The following is a 21,535-nucleotide window of genomic DNA, read 5'->3' on the forward strand; positions in this document are numbered from 1 at the left end:
GATCAGCACAGACATTACAGAGTTACAAACAGAGTGGTAGGGAATTAACAATGCTTATTGTATTACATATTGATATCTTCAATGTAGTTTCTCATGAAAACACATATAGACATACAAAGCTAATCAACCAATGCCTCACTGACAGTTTTTTTCAGCAAGGAAATACAGGAACCAGACTTATCAAACAGCGTGCGCCCCTCTTCCCAGGATAATAAGTGTTGGTGGGTTAATGGGTCATCCTTGGGAGAGAGGTCAGAAGGAAAAAATGGCAGTGTTCAAAGCCGGAGCTAGCAATGCCAGCTATCAAAGAGCACAGAATTCGGGGCCTGCGCTGATGTATAGGGCGTGCCCTGGCCAGCCCATTGAGGGGTCACATCTAACCTTTATCCTCAACAAAGACGGCAAAGGTCGCTGTGAGTGTCCGCAGCTCAACTCCAAGAGGCCCTGGTGAGACGCTGTCCAAAGAGCCCCGTGCCCAGGCAGGGAGCTTCTCCTCACTGAGGGAGAATTGTATTCCAGCTCCCTGCACACTGACGTTGCAAAGTACTTTGAACACTGCATAGAACAAAAAAAAGCAAACAGCCACAGAAAAGGGAGGGGGAAGGGCAAGGAGAAAGAGACAGAGAGAAAGAGACAGAGAGGGAAAGAAAGGGAGATCAGCAGGGGTAGTTAGTAAAAGGGGCCCGGAGACAGAAAACCTATTGTTCCCCGGATTCGTTTCATGTAGAGATTGTGAGGTGGATGGCTTTGAAATGAAACGGGTTTATGAACTAGTTGCTAGGTCACAGGAAGCGCGACTGTCAGACTGCTTTTGTGAATTTGGATTCTTTAAAATTTAGGTTAATCTTAAAAGGAATGTATCTCCTTTTCCTGCTTTCTCTTTCCTTTTAAAAAAAAAATCTTTAAAAAATTTTATAAAGTGGGGCTGTGCAGAGGTCTGGGACGGTTCCCCACGTTCTGTTTTATTTTCCGCCCTTTTTGATAATGTAAAAAGAAATGATCGCATTACAAGGTCTTTGTCGCGAGTTTTTTTTTTTTTTTTTAGAAGTTGGAGTGGGCGGAGCTTCGTCATTACCTTCCCCCACCAGCCAATGATGGGTGATATGCAAATGAGTCCGTGATCAGCCAGCCTCAGTCAAAACAGTGAGCTCAGAGGCTCTGGGAAGGCGCGCTGCGCGGGGACCGAGTTCAGTCGCTTTTAGCACCGCGCTCCATGGAGGGGCGGACGGTCCCGTGCTTAATGCTGTGTAACTAGTGCAGGACCACGGCTCAGCTCACCTCCGCCGAAATGAAGTATAAGGTAAGAGTAGCTTGTGCCTGAGGTTCCTCTGGACTCTGGAGGCTGTGCCTGCGTGTGTGCGTGTCCCACTGTGACAACTTTGGGTACGAACGGGACCCTCGGGTGGCTTGGAGAGATCGGGACGGGTCTCGGTCACTGAGGTTGGCAGGCAAGAAAACAAAAACAAAAACAGTCTTTGTGACCCCCGTTCATCTGTCTGAAACTGGCCGGGGACTAGACGTGGTGAGAAGCTGGACTTAGACACCGTGCGGGAGAGGGCGTCTGACTGTACCGCTCAAGTCTCAGCGGCTCCCCCCAGAGCCTGGCCCGGCCTCCGCTGCTCGGAGCCCTGAGAAGAGGAATCAGACCTGCTGAGACTCCAAGGCAAAGTTTTGCAGACTTGGACTTAAGCGTTTGGCCTGGGAAGCGGTGTGTCACACGCAGTTTTGGTGGGAGAAATTAAAAGCCCAGATACTATTACAGGGCTGCTGATGGAGCTGCACAGCCTTAGATGGTATTGAATGTAAACTGAATGAGTATTCGTCATTTCTTGAAAACGTTTTACTGGGGCTTGAATGGGCTGAGAGTAGGTGGCTCAGGCCGGTTTGGTGTCCCTGTATCTTTCAGAGGAATACCTCAGCAATGATAATATGAGTACCTCAGCAGTAATAATACTTAGGCAGCATTACCTCCCAGTGCACTTTGCACCATAGCTTGTGTGTTTATTCTTGGCAAAAGGAATAGGACTGGCTCAGCATTTCCCAGCTAAGGAGGCAAACAGCCCCCAGGAAAGGCAGGACGGTACCAGATTGCAATGAATTGGGCATGATTCCTGCGCCCTGGATTTATGGGCCTTAATAATTTTTTTAAAAATTGCTATCATTAAAATGAATGTTGGCAAAGTGGCTATGCTTGTGGGATTGACCATTTGTACTGCCTGTCTGGTCTTCAGGGATTGGCTATCTAAGAGCCACTTTGCTCTCTCTCTGCATTATCCAGTCTCTGGACAATCCTTTTTTGATGTAAGGTTGTAAATACTTGCTGTCACTAATAGCCACTGGGCTAACCTCAGTGATAAATCTTTTGTTCAATGGCCATAAATCTTGTTCTAAAGCTCTAAGTCTAACTGTCATAAGTTGTTACTGTGATGTGTGAGTTATAGTTCTTGAAAAGGTTACAAATGTCTGAAAACACAGGTATCAGTTATCCCTGTACTACTGGCTTTCCGTTATCTGCCTCAGTAGGGGAGGTCGGAGGAAAGGAGGATCTTGAAGCTTATTAATATCTGACTTCAGGATACAATCAGACAGAAATCCTTTCACCTGGCAGGGTGGTTCTCTTTCTTGAAGGGGTGTGTGCCCTATTTCCATAATTTCCTTATTTAGAACAGGAATAAGACTGGCATTTACTTGGCCTGGAGTGAATTTTTTTCTCTTCCTCTCTATGCTGCTGAATTAAAAACTAGCTTACAGAGAAAAGAGAAAGTATGTTGGTATTTTGTTATTAGAAAGTTAAATGGCTGAAATTAACCTTGAGTTCTGCAATCCAGAAAGTGATACAAGTGACAAGGTCTAAAGTAATGCTTTTTATTCAGTGACCTCAACATGTTTAGCTTTACCCTTGATGGAAAGAAAACATCATAATGACTGACAATGTAAATGGCAACGGGCATTCCTGAAGAAAGCCTGCCTCTCTGCTGGGTCTTACCAGTGCTGAAAGCTCTGCCAAATGGTATAACTACGTGATTTTTATTACTTTGTGGACACCTTCACCCGCAAAAATTCTGCCTTCTTCAAGTAAACACATGCCAGATCAACACCTTATGTTGACTATAACACCCACTGTTCTTTTAAAGTCTAAATTTCCTCTCTACTAAATAGTAGTGGAATGACATCACTGGAGATCCACCAGGACGATATAGGATTGTCATATGTAATTCTCCTTTTATTTTATCTTTTCTCCCCAATTCTGGGGATTGAACCAGGACCTTCACAGTGAGCTATAGCTCTGCTTATTTTTCGTTTTGAGTCAGGGCCTTGCTAAGTTGTCCAGGCTGGGCTCCAATTTGACAGTCCTCCTGCCTCAGCCTCCTGGAGTGCTGGGATTACAGGCATGAGCCACCTTGCCCGGCTTAGAGGTATTATTTTTATACCCATTTTCGAGGGCAGAAAGAGTAGCCCAGAGAAGATATGTAATTTATCTGATGCCCCACAGCTAGTTAACAGTGGATTTAAACTAGGACAATCTGGCTCTAGAACTCATGACTTAACCACTTTTAAGAGAACCATCTTTGATCTCCTTAAAACATCCTTCCAACTAGTGTTTTCTTCTCCCATTATTTCATCTCGACTGTTCCTACAGGATAGATTGCTATTTTATTTATTTTTTTTTAGACACAAACTCTACAAAGCTAACACTAACTTTTTTAGACACTAACTCTGAAATGCTTTCTTGGTAGTTATTTGTTTAATTTGAGCCACTTAGGTAGTAAAACCAGATAATTATTAGACTGTAAAATCCAGGAGTCAGGAATTATCTCTTAAACACTATGTTACTCAATAAACTATAAATTTAGCACTGACTTAAAACGCTTATTGAAAGATTTATAAATCAGGCCCTAAAAGGTTCCTTGCTGTTGTTAACCAGCTGATCTGGTTTGGCTACTTCAGGGACCACAACTTCAGGAGACCAAGCAACCTCCACTTGTTTTGTCCTTAATATGCAGTGCTCCAGGCCAGCTAGCAATTATTGTCAATAACCGCAGGACTGAGGAATGTGAGCTATTACTTGAGGTAAACTGTTCTGGTCTGCACATATCGAGTCTGTTTTTACTTTACTGTACGTTTCCTATGTGTTCATAGGAAGGCTGCACTTAGTTCTGAGCACTTATGGCTCTATTTCTTTTAGAAGAGATTCAGTCTGTGTGATAGTAACTCGAGAGGCTTCATCTACTAAGTTTTCCACAAAAACCCCCTTCATGTACAGAACATGTTCTGCATGGGGGTGGCGGCTGGAGGAATTGCTCGGAAGCCCCTGTTTGCTTCAACCTTCCAGGCTCCAAGCTGAGATCTCGAGGAAGCTGGTTCCTGCAGTTTGCAAAAAGACTGATTGAAGGACGCCTGCGCCACTGTGTTTGAGCAGAATCCCCGAGGCCCCGCCCACGAGTGCCCAGGCCTGGATGCTGCGCCCCTCCCCCACTCTCACCCCAGCTGCCCGCCTGACCTCCAAGCACTGGGCAGTTGGGGGGGCTTTGCCAAATTTCTGAACCCTTACGGTGCCCATAAGTAATTGGAAATCACTTACCTCGCCTACCATACAGCACATTCAAACGTTCTGACTGAAGAAAAAGTACACATGGCACTCTCAGTACAATTAAGAAAGCTAAGGTCTGGAATTCAGATTCTTGGTGTTCTGCTTGAATGCCGGCCAAGTGGGTCAAGGAAAGGCCAAAGCCTGTACAATGAAAAGCTTTTGAAGGGAACTTTGAAATTATTATCTTCTCAAGGAAGCTTGAGGAGGAAATGATAGAGGGTCCTTGATTTAGTTAGTATGGTCATTTGTAACCTATAGAATTCTCAGTTTTTCTTTACTTTGGTACTTTGGCTCTAAATTCTGTATTTTTCTCTAAATGATTTGTTGCCGTCAACCTCTTCTTTCGAACTGTATGAGAGCTATGCATGTAAAAGTACCAAAAGATGTTTTGAAAAATATTAACTGCCTTAGCTATGTATGTATTTATTTACAACCCCATTTTGAAGACTAAGGAACTTAACCTGCAAAGAGATGAACACCTTTCTAGAGGTCCCTGTAATACCAATGCTAGCCAGTTGGTAACACACACCAAGGATTCCTCAGCACCCTTCCCCGACTGGAATACTGGTCGGTCCTATTCGCAGAATTTTTCAGTGGCCTCCTCTCTTCCCCCATTCCCGGTCTTCTATTAAAAGAAATAGTTCCAAGGCCCTTTGCAAATTTGCAAATTTCCTTCCCCTTTTGTGCCTTTGTAATCTCTTTGGCTCTCTCTCTCTCTCTCTTTTGTTTTGTTTTGGTTTTTTGTAAATGCACTCTGCATGGGTCTCCAGAAACAGACTTCTGTAGGGCTCACATCCCCCCACACACACACACACACCTGTAACATACTTCCTGTATTCCTGGTCTTGCCCTCTCTTTGGACTCTGATGAGGAAGTCCTGTTCCCTCGCTGCTCCCATTCCTTGGCCCCTGACTATGCCTATGTGGCTTGAATAGCCTGTCACGTCCCACTGGGAAAGTCTCAGAAGCCTAATAAAGCCTTTATCTCCTGGACCGCCTGTCACCCCTTCAACAGGCTTTATGTTTTTCACCTCTGCCCTGCTCTGTTAGCACTACCTTACTTATTAACCACTTTTAGTGAAGTCACTATCTAAGTGATACCTGGAACTCTTGTAGGCTATCCAGTTTTAAGTACGCCGCACTGAATAGGAGAGACCCATCCTTTATTTGAACATAGAGGCAGGCTGAGAGACAAGTCCTAGAATTGAAAGCATCATCTAGGTTCTGGTAAGCCTGACGGAGCAAGAACTTGGTTTTATTATGCCCTTATAATACAAATAAAAAAGAGTGTGGGCTTTGAAGGGAGGCATTTCTGTTTCTTGTGGCTTAAGCTCTGTGATCTTGGGCAAGTTAAGCTCCCTGAGCCTCAGATTTATGTGTAAAATAGGGACAGTAATAACCACCCTGCTGCTATTGTTCCAAGGCCCAAGATAATATATGAATATAAACTGTTATCCTTACCATATAAAGTACTCCTGGCACATGGCAAGTAAACAAGGCTATTGGCCCCAGCTCTCCTCATAGGGTAGATGCTCAAAGACGTTAAAAGGCTGGTGTGGCCTCAGGACTTGGTGACGGGCTTATGTCCAAAGCCCAGTTACTAGGTTCAGGGGTTAAGTCTTGCTGAGTAGTGCATAAGCCTGCAGGTGCAGATGGAAATGTAGATCCCAGACATGAGGACCTAACAGGGTGCCCATGGGCATGGCCCAGCTTTGTAACCTGTCACTGACTTGGTTTCTTCTTCGTTACTAGTAAGACACAACATCCTTAAAGCTACAGGATCATTCTCATCATGGGTACTCCACAAACATTAAAGTCAATGTGGAATATATAGTCATAGGATTTCCATTTTAAAGGATTAACATTGCATAGTATACTACAAATGCATGGGTTATGTTTCAAATCTTATTTTTGTTTCTGATCGTAGGGTTTCTGGCAAGCTAAAAGCCTCCATTTTCTTACTAATAAGATGGAAGTAACAAGAGCACTTATTAGATACTTATTAAAAGCACAATATCATCCATTTCTAGAGCCTAGTAGGCATTTAATAAAAGGCAGCTATTATATAAAATATATATATACACACATAATTGCACACATGGATAGATAGGGAAATATTATATACATAAAATTTTAAGGGGAACCATTCACTAGAATTGTTTACCCGTAACAACAATACTAGTGAGATAATTGTCGATTTAAAAAACCAAAGGTGTGTCCAAGGAAGGGGACCCAGGGTCCATGAATGACTTTGGGGTAATCTCCGTGCCCTGCAGTCAGAGTGATATCAATGTAAAGTAAAAGGTCTTCAGTATCTATTTTTAGATCATTTTAGGGCTAGAAAGAAACCTGGACAAATTGGTTTAGAATGCCAGCCACTAGGACCATGGTCCTCCTCTGCAGCAACATACAGACTTAATTAGCAGCCTCCCTACCAAGATCAATGCATCGGGGACGTGGAGAAGAAATACAATATTTCCAACTTAAAATGCCAGCCGGTTGCCTAGGCAATAGATGATTGCAAAGAGCATGGGCATGGAACTAAGACAAAGAGCCCCACAAGCTCTGTTTATACTTTGTCACCAACTCTCCACCCCACCGTATTTACTCTGAACATTCCAGCCATCTCCTGGCGGTAATTCTTACTGGCTAACAAGGACTTTGGAACTGGGGACATTGCAGATTCTTTCTGCTGGCACCTTCCCACCTCCCGCTGGAAAGGGGAAATCTTTTAAGTTTTGTAAACAATGCAATCTAGTGAACTGAGGCACGTCACTTCATGCAGCTAGAACTGGCCTTCCAGAAAGCATGGATGGTGATGATACGTGACAGCAATTTTTCATGGCTGAGGTGAGGGGTTGGGGCAGCTGATTGTGGAGATATTAAAGTTGCCAGGGGAATGTTGTTAATACATTTGCTGGGGCCCCACTGCGGTCTACTAACTAAATTGCAGTATACTGTTAAAAATCAGATAGCCCCTTGTTCCCCAGCTTTCTCCCCAGCCATCCATGGTATACAGTGGTGCTTTAGTAAGTGGCTCGTGATCCTTACTCAAAGGCTGGGGCCGGTGATCTGGAGGGCTCATGTTTCTTGGCAAATCTTGGTGTCACATTAGAATTCCTCCTGATATTTCTAATATGGCAAGGTAACGTTATGTCACCAAAAATGTCCCTCTGTTTATGCTCTTCAGAAATAAAGGTGGAGCAATATGACTATGTAAAAGTGCAAGCACCACAAACCACAAAAATGTTTGCTAGCTCCTTTTGAAATTAATTTTAATTCCTTTCTTTTGCTTGGGGGAGGGCATCTGTGAAGTTCAGTGGGAAGCTGTACTAACCAAAATGCATGTACGGTTTAGATTTAACCAGGTCTATTTTCCATCTATTTAGATTTAAACAGACCTCTTAGCTGTATTTATTTAGACAGTCTGATGTGTCATTAATATTCGCCCTAATCTCTTTTCATTAGGCGGAAACCCTGTGCTAGCTATCTCCTGTACTGATGACTTGGTCTTTGTCTCACTGCACCCCCGTGGGCTATGTGGCCTGAACTCAATACTCATCTAAGCTCCTCTGTCCCCAAAGCTCTGTGCTCCACTAGGAAAGAATGAGCTGGGGAGATTTCATTGACCCCCCAACTGACTCCCGCTTCCAAATGACCATAAAGTGAGGGCCCAGGGGATAGCAACAATGTGCACTTGTAGACATGTTCTTCTTTGGAGTTAGTGTCCGGATATGTCACTCACTTGTTGATGGGTATTTTCCTTGTTCTTGTTCCTGGTTGTGTGTAGTATGACTTAGAGACAGCAGGAAAGGAGTCTGTGGACCAGCATAATGGCTGTATTAGCACAACATCAGAAGAGCAAAATTGTGACACCCTGGCCCCTTGGAGTATTCCCTTGGGAATACTGAGTTTCAGCATTAGTGTCTGATTCTCAGAACTTCTTTGCTCAGAGCGCGGTGTGATGAAGGGAAGACATAATAGGAAACAGCCCAAAGCCCTCTTTCCCTTCCTCACCCCATCCATCCATTGTGAGGCAGGATTTCTAGGCAGTCTTGCAGAAGCCCAGATGCCCTGGGAATGTATCTCATTTGCTTATGAAGATCATCTTGTCAATTAAAGAACACATTCATCGCCCGAATTACAAAATCTTACCAGTATCTTTTCTCTCTTTCAACTCAACCGAAGCATATCCATTAGCAAGAAATAGACTTGCATGCCTAGATTTTGTTTTGGGCTTAGAATCTATAATTTCTTTGGGCATGGATCTGTGCTGTATGAACTAAACAATGGGGCATTTGCTCTGACAATGGCAAGGATATTTGAAACCGGGAATGCTCGCAGAAAGTTCAGGAACACACGGTCACTGTGTAGACCGTCTTCGTGAGTCGCCCCTTCGATCAATCAGCCGTCCAAGGCATTGCCCTGCTGGCAGTCTTTTGCAGGAAACCAAGTGCTTTTAGTAAAAAGTGAATTTAGGTGAATTATTCACGAAAGTCATAAATAACATTTGCTTGTAAAAAAAATAAAATAAGGTGCACCCTATTTTTCCCCTTGCAGAAATAGACATCTTGAGGAAGAAAGCAAGCCTGTTTTTGAAATATGGATTTGTTTGGAACACCTGAGAGTGAGCCCTGAGGGGGATCAGATTTCAATTGTTCCTGTTTTAAACCTGGCCAGGTAGCTCTTCATCACCTAGCCTGCAGCCCAGCAGTGAGCCCTGCCTCCCTTATTAAGATCTTAATTACACATGCAGCTTAGTTCATCGCTGAAGGGGAAGAATTTCATTTTCTCCGAACTGCGTCTGCTTTTTGGTGTGGTAGGTGTAATCATGATGAGATCATTTCTCATTTGTTTTCTTTTCCTGGAGGAATATTTTTGTGTGTGTGAGGGAGAGGAGAATGGTTAAGACAATTTTATGAGCTCATCGGAGCACCAGTCATAATAACTGTGCTCCGATTTTACAGAGATCCTTTCTTCTGAAGAATCAGAGCATTTAACATATATAAATTTCATGAATCCTGAAAATATTTTTGTAAAGAACATACTCACTGTCCCCATTTTACAAATGGGAAAACAGAGGCACCAAAGGCGGTGATTCCATTGTTAGTTTTTCAATCCAAGGACTGGAGCTATACCCTTCTAATTCACTCTCTGGCCCTTTCTCCATCCGGGGTTTCTCAACCTCTGCACAACTGACCTGTGGATCTGGTTAATTTTTTGGGGGGGGGAGGGGCGGGGATCTTCCTGTGCATTGTCAGGCATTTAGCAGCGTCCCAGGCCTTTACCTACTAGGTGCCAGTAACACACACACACACATACTGTGACAACCAAAAACGTCTCCAACTATTACCAAATGTCCCCTGGTGGACAAACGCCCATTACTTGAAAACACTGTTCTAATCTCTCCTACTTCCTTCTGCTTAAAATTAGGTATCTCATTGGTTTTATGTGATGGAAGCACAAAAATACCTCCAAGAAAGTGTTTGCCAGAATTTTATCCTGACTGGGGCTGAGCTTAATTAACAGGTCTTAACCAAAAAGTAACTTCCTCTTCCAGGATTATTACCAGTTTGTTCATGTGAATTCCAAAAATGCTAAGCAGCTTAAGATCTCCCTCAAGTATAAAATCCTGAAAGTATCTGTAAAGCTACTAATTCTAGACATACACGTGCAATCTTAGCACTTTGGGAAGCTGAGGGAGGAGGTTAGTAAGTTCAAGTCCCACCGGGGCAACTAAGCAAGACCCTGTCTCAAACTTAAAAATGAAAGAGGCGGGGGATGTAACCCAATGCAAAGGCTCTGGATTCAATCCCTGGTACTGCAAAAATAAATGAATAAAGAAAGCTACAGATTCTCCAAGAGGCTCCTCTGGCTTCTCTCTCCACACATCCTAATCTTAGAACATGCTAGAACTACACCATTAAGAGAGCTGTTTTATTCTCATAAAGTGGTGTACAACATGTACATGTAAGAGCTTGTCTATACGCCCAGGCATTAAACAATTCCTTTGAGGATGTCTTCTGCTCTATTTGCATCTGCCATTTCCCTCTCTTCCAGCAGAGAAGCTACAGTTTCTAAAGGTTTGTCCTTCAGCAGGTCAGCAGCAGCAATGTACACTTCCCAGTCAAGAGTGTGGATCCGAGTTTTACGACTCCTTGAGGACCTCACAGGGGAAGTAGATAATGGCAGTCAGGGACCAAACTCAGGTCAGGTGTCATCTAAAACCATTCCAGCAAGGAGCAGGAACCTCAGTTTCATCAGCTGGCTTCTGGCTCGGAGACACACAAGGCTTGTGGGTTGGCGTGTGGATTAGTGTTGGTGGGTTTGGTTGGGGCTGCACACCTTGGTGCAGGAAGGGAAGATAAATGGGAATATAAAACTAGAAAACAGTTTCCTTTATTCAAGAGCTTTATTGGATACTATAACTTGTGCATTCTGACTTTTGAGAAAGGGTATCATTTTTGGAAATATACCATAATAGAGTGGATTGAAGTGCCTGCTTCTTTATAACTTAATTCTCATTTCTTCTCCCCGAGTACCTGGATGTTGGGGGGATTTGTCTCGACAGGCAGATGGATATGATCTGGTGCCAGCAATGTAATGCTGGATGAAGTCCAGATGGTTGTTTTATCGTTAATAAAACCTATCTTTTGCGCGAGTGGGTGTCAGGCCTTCATTATTATATGGCGCCTGTCAGATTTATCTGGGGACAGAACCCTGAAAAGAGTTCATGCCTGCCCTGTGTTTTTGATCTTCTGCCAATATTCTGTACTGACAGCTATCAAAACCAGGCGACCTTGGACAAATGCTTATAAATTCCAAGGCTTAATAGCAACAGTGCTAAATTCTAAGATGCAGAAGATTCTCAGGAAGGCAATCCTGGTAGTGTTGGGGAGTGTAGATAAAGAGGAAGGCCAGATGCTATCTGTGACTCTGTTGTTAATCTAATCAAAGACCCCCTAAAGCAAAAAGACTGGCCTAGAGTGGGCCCTTCTTATTTTAAAATACTACTCTAGTCAGTTCTGGTCAAGCCATGGATGACTTCTGATTCTAATAGCCATAGAAACTTAGATACTTTCCTACCTTATTTAGAACCCTTAGAAAATGCTTAAGTAAATCAGTAAATCTCAAAAAACCACAGATAAGGGGAAAATTGAACTGTTTTGTACATATATCCATATTTATATATGACGTCTGACCATTAGACTTGTGAGGGAAGCTAATTTATTTTTCTTGAATGCCATCAGCAGTCAAATTTATTCTCTACCATGAGAAGCTGTGAAGCTGCAGACATACATGCACATTCACCTATTTATCCATTTGTGACATTTCTTACACAAAGCAAAGATTTGCTTTAGGCTTTGGTTTCATCGTAAACAAATCTCAGCACACGAGTGCCTCTGACATCCGTCAATCTGAAATCAAAGGAGAGTAAGTGGCAGTCATTCAAACGCGGGGAAGGAGAGGAGCCTAGCATTTGCACGAACACTTTCTAATCTCCCAGCTCTGCTGCCCCTATCATGTCATCACATCGCTTGAGACTGAAATCTTTTTTGGAGATTCATACATTCAGATTTGCAGTGAGCATTAGACTTTTCACCAGCTCTCAAGAAGGACCATCCCTTTGGTATATGAATCATGAAAATGAAGTTGAATTCCAGATGATTACTCATCAAAAGGAATAAGCCACTGTGGAAGAGACATTAAGATTCCCAAACCCAGGAGCCTTATGCACAACTCCAACGTGCACACAGGGAGTATTAATGATGTCTTATGTCATGTCAAAGAACACACTTGGGAGGCAACTGTCTGATGTCCCATTTCTTAAAACATTTCCCACTAACAATTGCTTGAAAGAGAATGCTGCAGCTGACATTCATAAAGCTGAGGAGTCTGACAAAACTTGAAGATTTATGGCAAATTGAATAACATGAAGATTCAGAGAGAATTCACAATATTCGTGTAAGCATTATGGCTATCATTGAGGTTTAGAAAGTGCACTTTGCAGAAAGTAAACATTATTGGCTGAAATACCAGGTGCAAGAGGAGTCTTTCATGGTGAAGGCTGAATGTGGCTGTGCAGTGGTTACAGGTCACGAGAAGCAGGAACTCATGGGACCCTTTCCTGTTGTCTCAGTGGGATAATTCAGATCGCCCACTGGAAAGTGTACCACAATGCAGTCAACAACTATTACTCAGGAAATACTTAGGTGAGATGTAACTTCTAACTCCTACTCTTGAAAGTTTCATGTCTGCTATTTAGGAAAGTACCTGAGGAAAAAAGCAACTTAGGAGAAGGAAAGGTTTATTTTAGCTTACGGTTCCAGAGGTTTCAGTCCACGGTTGGCCAGCCCCTTTGCTTTTAAGCCTATGTGAGGCAGAAATATCCTAGTGGGAGAGGAAGGTAGAGGAAAGCAGCTCACCTCCTAGCAGCCAAGAGGGAAAACAAAAAGGAAAGAGCCAGAGGGAGAGAGAGGAAGGGCCCAGACCCTTCCAAGGCACAGCCCCAGTGGCCCACTTCCTCCTATGAGGCCCCAGCCTCCTAATAACATTTCAGCTGCAAGTTCATTCATGGAGGTTCACATCCTCATGATGTCGTCACCACTCCAAGCCCCAAAACATGAATCTTTGGAGAGCACTTCATGTTTAAACCACAACAGGACCCAGTTCAAAAAACTGAACATCCCAGATATTCAGACACAAACCTAGGTATAAGCCAAGTGTCCCAAAAATCAAAATCCCAACACTTGTAGACATCCCCTGTTGTCTGATGATAACTGTCTCCTTTGTACCCTATACCTGAAGGTGATAAGATGGGGAAGGAGAAATGTAACTAAATGGTTTGAGGGTTCTCAAGCTGAAGCTGGTTTTTGTCAGTGTACACAAAAGCATGAGAGCCTTTCTTTCTCTCTCTCAGGCTGCCCCAGGGCTGACCTCAATGCTGTTCATCCCTCAGCAGCTTCCTTTAGGACTGATTTCCTTGACAATGGCCATTTCCTTTAGCGAGTCTGTTTCTCAGGGTCCGTTCTCTGTGCCCATGTGTGTGCATGCACGGGAGTCCAGCGGAGTCCAGGGCTAATGTTTGGGGGTTGGGACACAGGAAAGTCATGTCGTCAAGCACGGAGCAGCCCTGAGGCCTTGGCAGGATCTCCTGTATAAATATAGAATGAAGTAAAAATAATAAGAGGAAGCCAATCCACTGACGATGCTATCCGTCTCGGTGAGTGACACACCAGCCATTGTGTCTCACTTCTCTTCAAAGAACAGCATGAATGGTCATGGAAATTACACGTCACACCTCTCTCGATTGGGAAAAGCAGATAATTTCCCTGGCAGTAGGAGAAAGCAGCTTTTTTGACATTTTGATAGCAGTGGAAAAAAAGAAAAGGTGGAGAGGCATTAGAGGGAGACGGAGGGGCAGAAGTTGCCATGTGACCTGTCTCTGTACTGGCCCTTCTGGCCCATTGTACAGTATTTTCTTCCTACTCTTCAGGCACAGCCTGGGAACCAGGAACAGCAGAACCAAAATGTTCTGGCGAAGTATATGAATGGAGCTCTGTCACCTACCAACAGATGCAGATTGCTGCACGAAAGAGGGAGAAGGCCCTTTCAAGAGACCATTGTGTTTCGTCTTGCTGGGATGGTCAGTTCCTCTTGGCTTTCCTGTTTGCTCAGTAGTTGTGAACACTGGGTTCAGAGGGGTCAGGCTCCTCATCTGCGTCATTATCCTGTTTAAACAGGGAGGGGCAGGCCTTTCCTGCCTGCTGTCTGCCATACTCTGCCTGTCAAGCTTGAGTGACTTGGACACGACATTTATCTTTCCACTTGGTTCAGCCACTTTCCATCCTTCCATCTGAAATCTTTAACCAGATATCTTGCTGAATTCTCTAGAAAAACAGTTTCAACTTCCCTGCAGAGAACCAGGAAATCAGAAGCCAGACTCCATTTCAACTTCACAGACATGGGAATGAGCGTGTATTTTGTTTCAGACACTGGGCTTAAATTCTAGAAATGCAAAAGGAATGAGACAGAATCCCTGGTCTGAACGAGTTTCATAGCCTTGACTGGGTCGATCCAAGCCATGCTGTAAGGAAAGGCAAACAACCAGATAGATTTTGGAGAGAGAATTCTTGTGGTTATAGAGGAGATAGGTTTTTAGTGGGAAGAGGTTAAATCCAAGAAAACCAGGTGGGAAGCAATTTCTATGCTGGGGAGGGGGCTACAAAAAGTGATCAGAGGACGAGTGGTAGTAGGAGGCCATGCAGAGCCTTCTGATGGGTTTCAAGTTGCAGAAAGACTCAGAAAACCTCAGGCCCCTGCCTGGAGTGGCTGCGTGCTGCATGCTGAGTTAACAGAGAGGTAAAGCCAGGCAGAAATGGTTTACAATGGTTAGTTACAGACCGTATGACTAAAGATCTAACTAAAGAGATCCTTGGTTAGATGCCCTTTAATTAGGCAACTGGGGAAGGCAGTGTGGATTTAGGTATTGTCTGTGTCCGGATGCTCTTGCAGAGATGAGATTTCGTGTAGAGAACAAGGGTGTAGAAAGGTGCAAAGAGAGATTCCCTGGGACATGATCTCAGAAGAGGTGGGGGGAAATGGTGGTGGAGAAAGGAGATGCAGCGTCAAGAGGGAGAACCAAGAAGAGGTATTGTGAATGCCAAAGGAAGAGATTTTAGAACACTTGGTGTGGGGGTCCACGCTAGATGGAGTTTACAACCCTTAATACCGATACCCAACCCTGAGTAGAGCAATGACTTTTATAGCATGTGTATTTGTCTTCACAAAACACTGTCCTAATTCTGAGCATGGAGGGAGAAGGCCTGGCTACTTATCCCAGTCCTCAGACCTCCTTGTCTGGTAAGTTGGCAATTCATTAACTTCTTGAGCCGCCCTTTTCTTATTGGTGAAGTTAAAGAGTTGGACTCTGTTTCAGGTTCCTTCCAGCGTGCAGGTCCTGTGCGCTACCCCAACCGCTGCCCCTCTAACTGCCAGTCTGGAGGCTCACCTCCAGGTGCGATAGAATTACATAGCTCTCTTATCTCTCCTTGATTTGTTTCTGTTTTGACCTTTCCCCCCCTGGAGATAAATATCCAAGGGTCTGCGAGGTTGACAAGGAGTAGATCTTGAATAGACAAACCGCCTCTCTGGGATGTTTCTAAGATAGTCAGATAATCAGCTTCTGCCTTGTGGCCTCAAGAGTCACACCTTTGCTCTAAGGGAGAACAACATCCCTCCTTTGCACCTTGGCGGAAGAATGAACTCTCCATCTGCCTGCTGAGGAGTTAGCGCAGTCTTGAATGACAGTAGCTGTGTTCCAGGTGAAGTGAATTTGTATTTCATCTTCTTACTGAGCTCTTGACCCAGCACCCACTATTTTCAAAAGTCAAGCTCCTTATTCATGATATTCCCTGGTAATATCCACAACCCCATCTTTATTATTAGTATTATTTTGTCTCCGAGAGTCTCTTGCATGCAACCTGTGGTTTCATTACTGTTGTTTGTAGGGATACACACGATAGCATCCTTAGTTCTTGACTGAGAAGCGAGAAGGGGCAAGAGGAGGCAGAGTCAGCGGGAAGCCTGGAGCCCAGAGGCCATCCAGCAAAGGAAATAAGATAAGAGCTCATCAGAGCCTGCTAAGTCCCTGGCAGAGTTGAAGCACTTCCTTTAAGTTAACTCACTTCAACCTCTCGCAAACTCACGAGACCGGCGCGAGACCGGCGCGAGAAGCCCAGGCCTTCTGTGTAGGAGGGCGGCTCAGTGTAGAAATTGCTTCTCCGTAGGCTGCACTACAGAGGTTAAGTAATGCCAAGGCTGAGATGGCCATCCACATGTGAACTGGTGTCTGGCTGGTGCCAGCGCAGGTCCTGCCATCCTCAGCCACATCAAGCTCTTTCTATGTACAGCTCTCTGGGCGGTGGCAACAGCTGCAGGGCAGTCATGGTGATGGGTCAGGGGAACTCACCTGCAGTGCTCACCTTAGCGCAGACCACAAGGCCCTGTGATCCTACCAGGAGCAGCTTCTGAGGCTCCTGGAGACACAGGAGTATGCAGCTTCCCCGGTGAGGCAGGTTACTGGGACGGAGACAAAGAGCCTCCAGCAGGACTCGCGGGGATTTCTATCTGCCTCTAATCAAGCCCAGTCCGGCGCTCTCCTCAGTGCCTGTGGTGTTCAGCAGAGTTGGAAGCGACCCAACTCCGAATGCCTCCCCTGATTTCTGCTGATTGGGCCTGTGGCCCTTTGCCTGTCCACTGTTTGCTGTTTCTTTTCTTCCCCCTCTCTGTAGCCAAGATAATTGCACAGCTATCAACCCTCGGCTCCCATACACCCGGCCCCGGCTCTGTGACTTCGGCTTTCATGTGGGGGCTTCCTTACCAGTCATTCTCAATTGTTGTGAATGGGCGCAGGAGAAAGGGACAGAGACCAGACTGGCCAGTGCCTTCCCGGCTCTCCACTCACAGTACAAGCTGGGTGCAAGTATTTCCCTGAGATCATTTTGGTACAAAGGACCGGAACTTTGTCCTCTGTAAATCTATGGCCTTTCTTTTAAATTACAGAACACCCAAAGATGGAAGAGGAGCAGGAAATTTTAGGATCATGACACATTCTGAAATGGCTCCACCAGCCAGGATAGGCTGTTAGCTTTGTATCTTTCTGAATGGGCACTTTTTCATTATTAGAGGGAACCCCGGCCTCCTAGAATACAACTACTAAGTAAAGCTTTCACCCAAAACGCAAACTCCTCAGTTTCCTTTTAGCTTCCCTTACAGTTCAGCTGCTGGGTGCAGAATTCCAGGATCTCATCCCCGCTGAGGATTTCAATCCTCTTCTGCAAGACCATCACACCGTAAGCTTCCCGGACCAACACTTGTGGCTCCATCGCTCCTCCTTATGTTAAGTAGTTGCCCGGATGGAAAGGATCCTGGCAAACAGTAGTGGAGGTGGACCTCTTCCCAATCCTGACCAGAGGGCAGATCCCGCACAGACCCAGCCACTCCATAGCAGGCAACAGCCCGCAGTGCTGGTCCTGTGGCTGAGGGCTGAGCACAGAGGCGACAATTAATGCATGTCTATTTAAAGAAATGAAAACCATGAGGCTGAAAGAGCAAGCCCACGTTTCAAGAGAAGAAAACAGGGGCCAAATTCCAAACAAAAACAGCCCCAAATTCCACAAATACGTTATGGTGTGCAATAAAGTCACAAGCATGCGCCAGCCAATCAGCAGTTCTTTCTTCCATAGATGACCCCACCGCAATGACATTAAGTGCATCCAAACATTTTAACGAAGCACTAGAGAGATTGCTTTTCATTTTCCGAGTGCCTGCGATGAATTTACAACATTGCCTGACTTCTCCGCGCACTGGGAAGGGTGCAGGAGTGTGGTAATGGCAGCCCGCGTGCTGGGAAACGTTCCTAACGCCAAGAAATGAAATCTGCAGAGCCTTTGAAAGCCTTCCAGGAATGTCAGCACGTACTGCCTGCCCACTCCGCTGAATGCCTACTTTGGCTGTCTGCTTAGTACTGAATGTGCCAGACAGGCCTTCATACAAAGAGGGAGAGTGTTTTGGGGCCATGAAAGGGGGAGGTAGAGTCTTTCAGATGTGAATGGTGAGATTCAAAAAGTAGCTGATAAAGGGGCAGCTGAGGAAGGGTCCTCAGGAGAAGTAGGAGTAAGAGACCAAATGAGAGAGAGTTAGCATCCACCTCTGGCTCCCCAGTGTCAAATCTGGAGACACTGACCTCTGGTACACTGCGTCCACACCGTCATCACGCCATGTCTGTACGCCTTGCTTATCGATTCCACCATATCCAAAGGCCTCTTGACTACCTGAAAATAAGATTCTTTAAGCCCTGCCAAGGCACATATAAGTCTACTTTTGTTTGCATTTCGACACTGAATATAAATGCCATTTATAATGTGTTATTTGGAATTTTCTTTGAGTCTTTTCACCTCCGTGTATGGAAAAAAAAAAAATGAGAAATGTCCGTTGTGGTGCATCTGAATAGCTTCAAATATTTTTTCCCCTTAAGCTCACTTTTAAAAAGGAAGAAAACTGTTTTGTGTAGTGAACCATTCGCTAACTCTTTAGCAGCTACTCATAATTCCTTGGCACAGTGTCAACAACCAGAGGAAAGAACTCTTCTGGTGTTTTGAGGTTTTCTGAGGAGGCAGTCTGATGTCATTGGTGGCAGACGCAGTATGTATGTATCTGTCTTTTGTCTGCGCCATCTGTTTTTCTCCTTATAGGCTATTGTTCAGATTTCTCTTCACTTTTTCCAGGAAGTGTTCCTCTCCCTGAGAGCTTGGGCCCTAGGTGTTAAAGGGACTGAGCTGATATTCTAACATCGTTTCCTTCTGTTCTTTCCTTCCTAGAATCTTATGGCAAGGGCCTTATATGACAATGTTCCCGAATGTGCCGAGGAGCTGGCCTTTCGCAAGGGAGACATCCTGACTGTCATTGAGCAGAATACTGGGGGGCTAGAAGGATGGTGGCTGTGCTCCCTACACGGTCGGCAAGGCATTGTCCCTGGCAACCGGGTGAAGCTTCTGATTGGCCCCGTGCAGGAGACCCCCTCCAATCATGAACAGCCTATTTCTGGACCCATGCACCAGACCTTTGGCCAACAGATGCTCTACCAAGTGCCAAACTCACAGGCAGCATCTCGAGACACCGTCTACCAAGTGCCACCCTCCTACCAGAATCAGGGAATTTACCAAGTACCCACTGGCCATGCTGCCCAAGAACAAGATGTGTATCAAGTGCCACCATCACAGAGAAGCACCGGAGGCACCAATGGTCCCCACTTAAGTAAAAAGGTAAGTGATTAACTGGAATTCTGTTCCTGCTTATTTTTCTCTATTACATTCGGAACAATAGAAATGTTCCCAGAACAGTACTGTACACTGCCAAAATGTAAATATACCAAATGTCCTAAGTCAGGCATATTTTTCTATCATTTTGCCCTTCATCAATCAAAAACTTTCTTGAACTACCGTATGCCAAGTCCTATTTATCCATAGTTAATGTTCCTGTGTCATTCTGGATCATACTGGTTCATAAAATTATTTCTGTCCCTTTTTCTGATACATGTGTTTCAAGACCTGAATTCTGTGCTTAAATAGCTTCCAGTCATTTCTCTTTTCTTCCTGAAGTGATTCAAGGCACCCAATCTTCTATAAGCAACAAGGATCCCCATTGGCCAAAGGCTAGATCATGACCCCACTGGCAAAGCCGGACAAAGAACCTACCAAAAGTAGAGGGAGACAAAAACATGCCCATAAACTCATTCCTTAAGATTGTAAGGTTAAAGTTTAACTCACCTAAAACACATATAGTAAGGGATTTGGAAAGGATCCATGTGCTTGAAATAATTCTTATAATAACACCCCAAGCAGAGGGTGAAAACAGTGGTGTTTGGATATTTAGGAAGACTACAAATTTTTTAAAACAAAAGCAAGAAAAGCGTGGTGTATTAGTCAGCTTTTCATCACTATAACCAAATACCCAAGGCAGTTAACTTTATAAAGAGAAAAGGTTTATTAAATTCAAGAATTTTCACTATTCATGGGCATGGAACTGGCATTGGCTCAGTTTTGATAAAGGCTCTCCCAGCTTCAAGTCACATCACAATAGAGATGCATGTGTGTAAAAGAGCTTGTATCACCAGACAGGAAGTCAGAGAGAGAGAGGATGGGACCCACAGTCCTTTCTGAGGACATGGCCCCCAGTGACCTGGCACCACCCACCAGGCCCCACTCCCCATAGCACCACCCTGGAATCCAAGCCTTTAATCACACTAGGCCCTTAGAAGACACACGGACCACACCCAAACTATAGCAGGTGGGGTGTTCATCCATAGTCTTCATAACCCCCAATACTTAACAGTTTATGATAAATACAAGTATGTGACATGATGCATGTTGAACATCTAGTACATTTTTGTTGCTAGTGATACAGTGATGAATTAAACAGTAAAGTGAGCCCTCACAATGCTTATATTAAAATAGTGTCAGGTGGATACCCATGCAGTGAAGAAAATAATGCCAGTGGGTTTATGGGGACAGTATCCAAAACCAAGATTGTGCACATTACAAAGGAGGTTTTATTCTTTAATTTGCTAGCAAGCTCCAGTGGGTCCTTCTAAGTTTGATATTAAGAATGGCCTAATTTAATAGAACAAGAAATTAGCTCCAAATTATTACAAGAAGGATGGAGTTTGATACCATTAAAAGCTTGCTGGCTCTCAGAACACTACATGTAGATGTGCCTTGCCTCAAGTAAATCTAATACAAAGTCTGAATGTACAAGCCCATGTAAATTAGGCAATATCTTCTTCCATGATACTAGAATGTACTGTTAGGAAAAAAAGGTAGGAATTTATTGTTGAATTCCTTTCAATAACAAAACCATGAATACATTTTCTAATTACTTTTATACAAAAAATATATTTAAACAAAACACTTCTCAAGGGCACATAACCTGAGTATGTCCACGAGGAAGAATTCTTTAGGAACTGGTGAATAGCTTTCCAACCTGTATTTCCATGGTCAGAGGCAATAGACTTGAGACTTGACCTTTCAAAGTCCTTCCTACCCCAGGGATTTCAGATGCCGAGGGAAAGCCAAACCTGACCCGCACCTCCAGAGGGGAGAACAGTGGCAAGGTGTAACTATAAAAAAGTAACTTCCCTCATTCTTAGTCTCGGTTGCTTGCACCTTAAAAATAGCTCTCCCTGCCCGGGCTGAGCTGGTATGAGGCAGACGGGGGAGGCCAGAACAGGAAATGCTTGGCTGAAAGGTGGTGGGCCCAAACTTTCGTCACAGTTTATTTTGGCAGGAAGGTGGCATGTTTTCCTTTTTAGACTCAACCTTTTCAGATCCAAGTCCGAGAAGTCTTGAAACTTCAGACTTCTTCCCCCGTGCTGTAACCATGCTGC

General features: G+C 44.4%; 1 protein-coding gene across 2 annotated transcripts in view; it reads left to right on the top strand.

Annotated features, from left to right (window-relative positions):
* Nedd9 (neural precursor cell expressed, developmentally down-regulated 9) overlaps positions 1–21,535 on the top strand; it is a 180,073-nt gene that overhangs the window by 131,468 nt on the left and 27,070 nt on the right. Inside the window, exons 3-4 of one of the 2 annotated variants that reach the window (XM_013521849.1) lie at positions 1,046–1,300; positions 18,972–19,415. In XM_013521849.1, the coding sequence (XP_013377303.1) occupies positions 1,289–1,300; positions 18,972–19,415 (456 nt within the window). In that variant the 5' untranslated portion in view covers positions 1,046–1,288. The remainder of the gene's footprint in view (positions 1–1,045; positions 1,301–18,971; positions 19,416–21,535) is intronic. The other variant, XM_005398827.2, reaches the window with a different exon arrangement.

Source organism: Chinchilla lanigera, unplaced genomic scaffold, assembly GCF_000276665.1.
Source record: "Chinchilla lanigera isolate Chin_1 unplaced genomic scaffold, ChiLan1.0 scaffold00064, whole genome shotgun sequence".
NCBI lineage: Eukaryota > Metazoa > Chordata > Mammalia > Rodentia > Chinchillidae > Chinchilla > Chinchilla lanigera.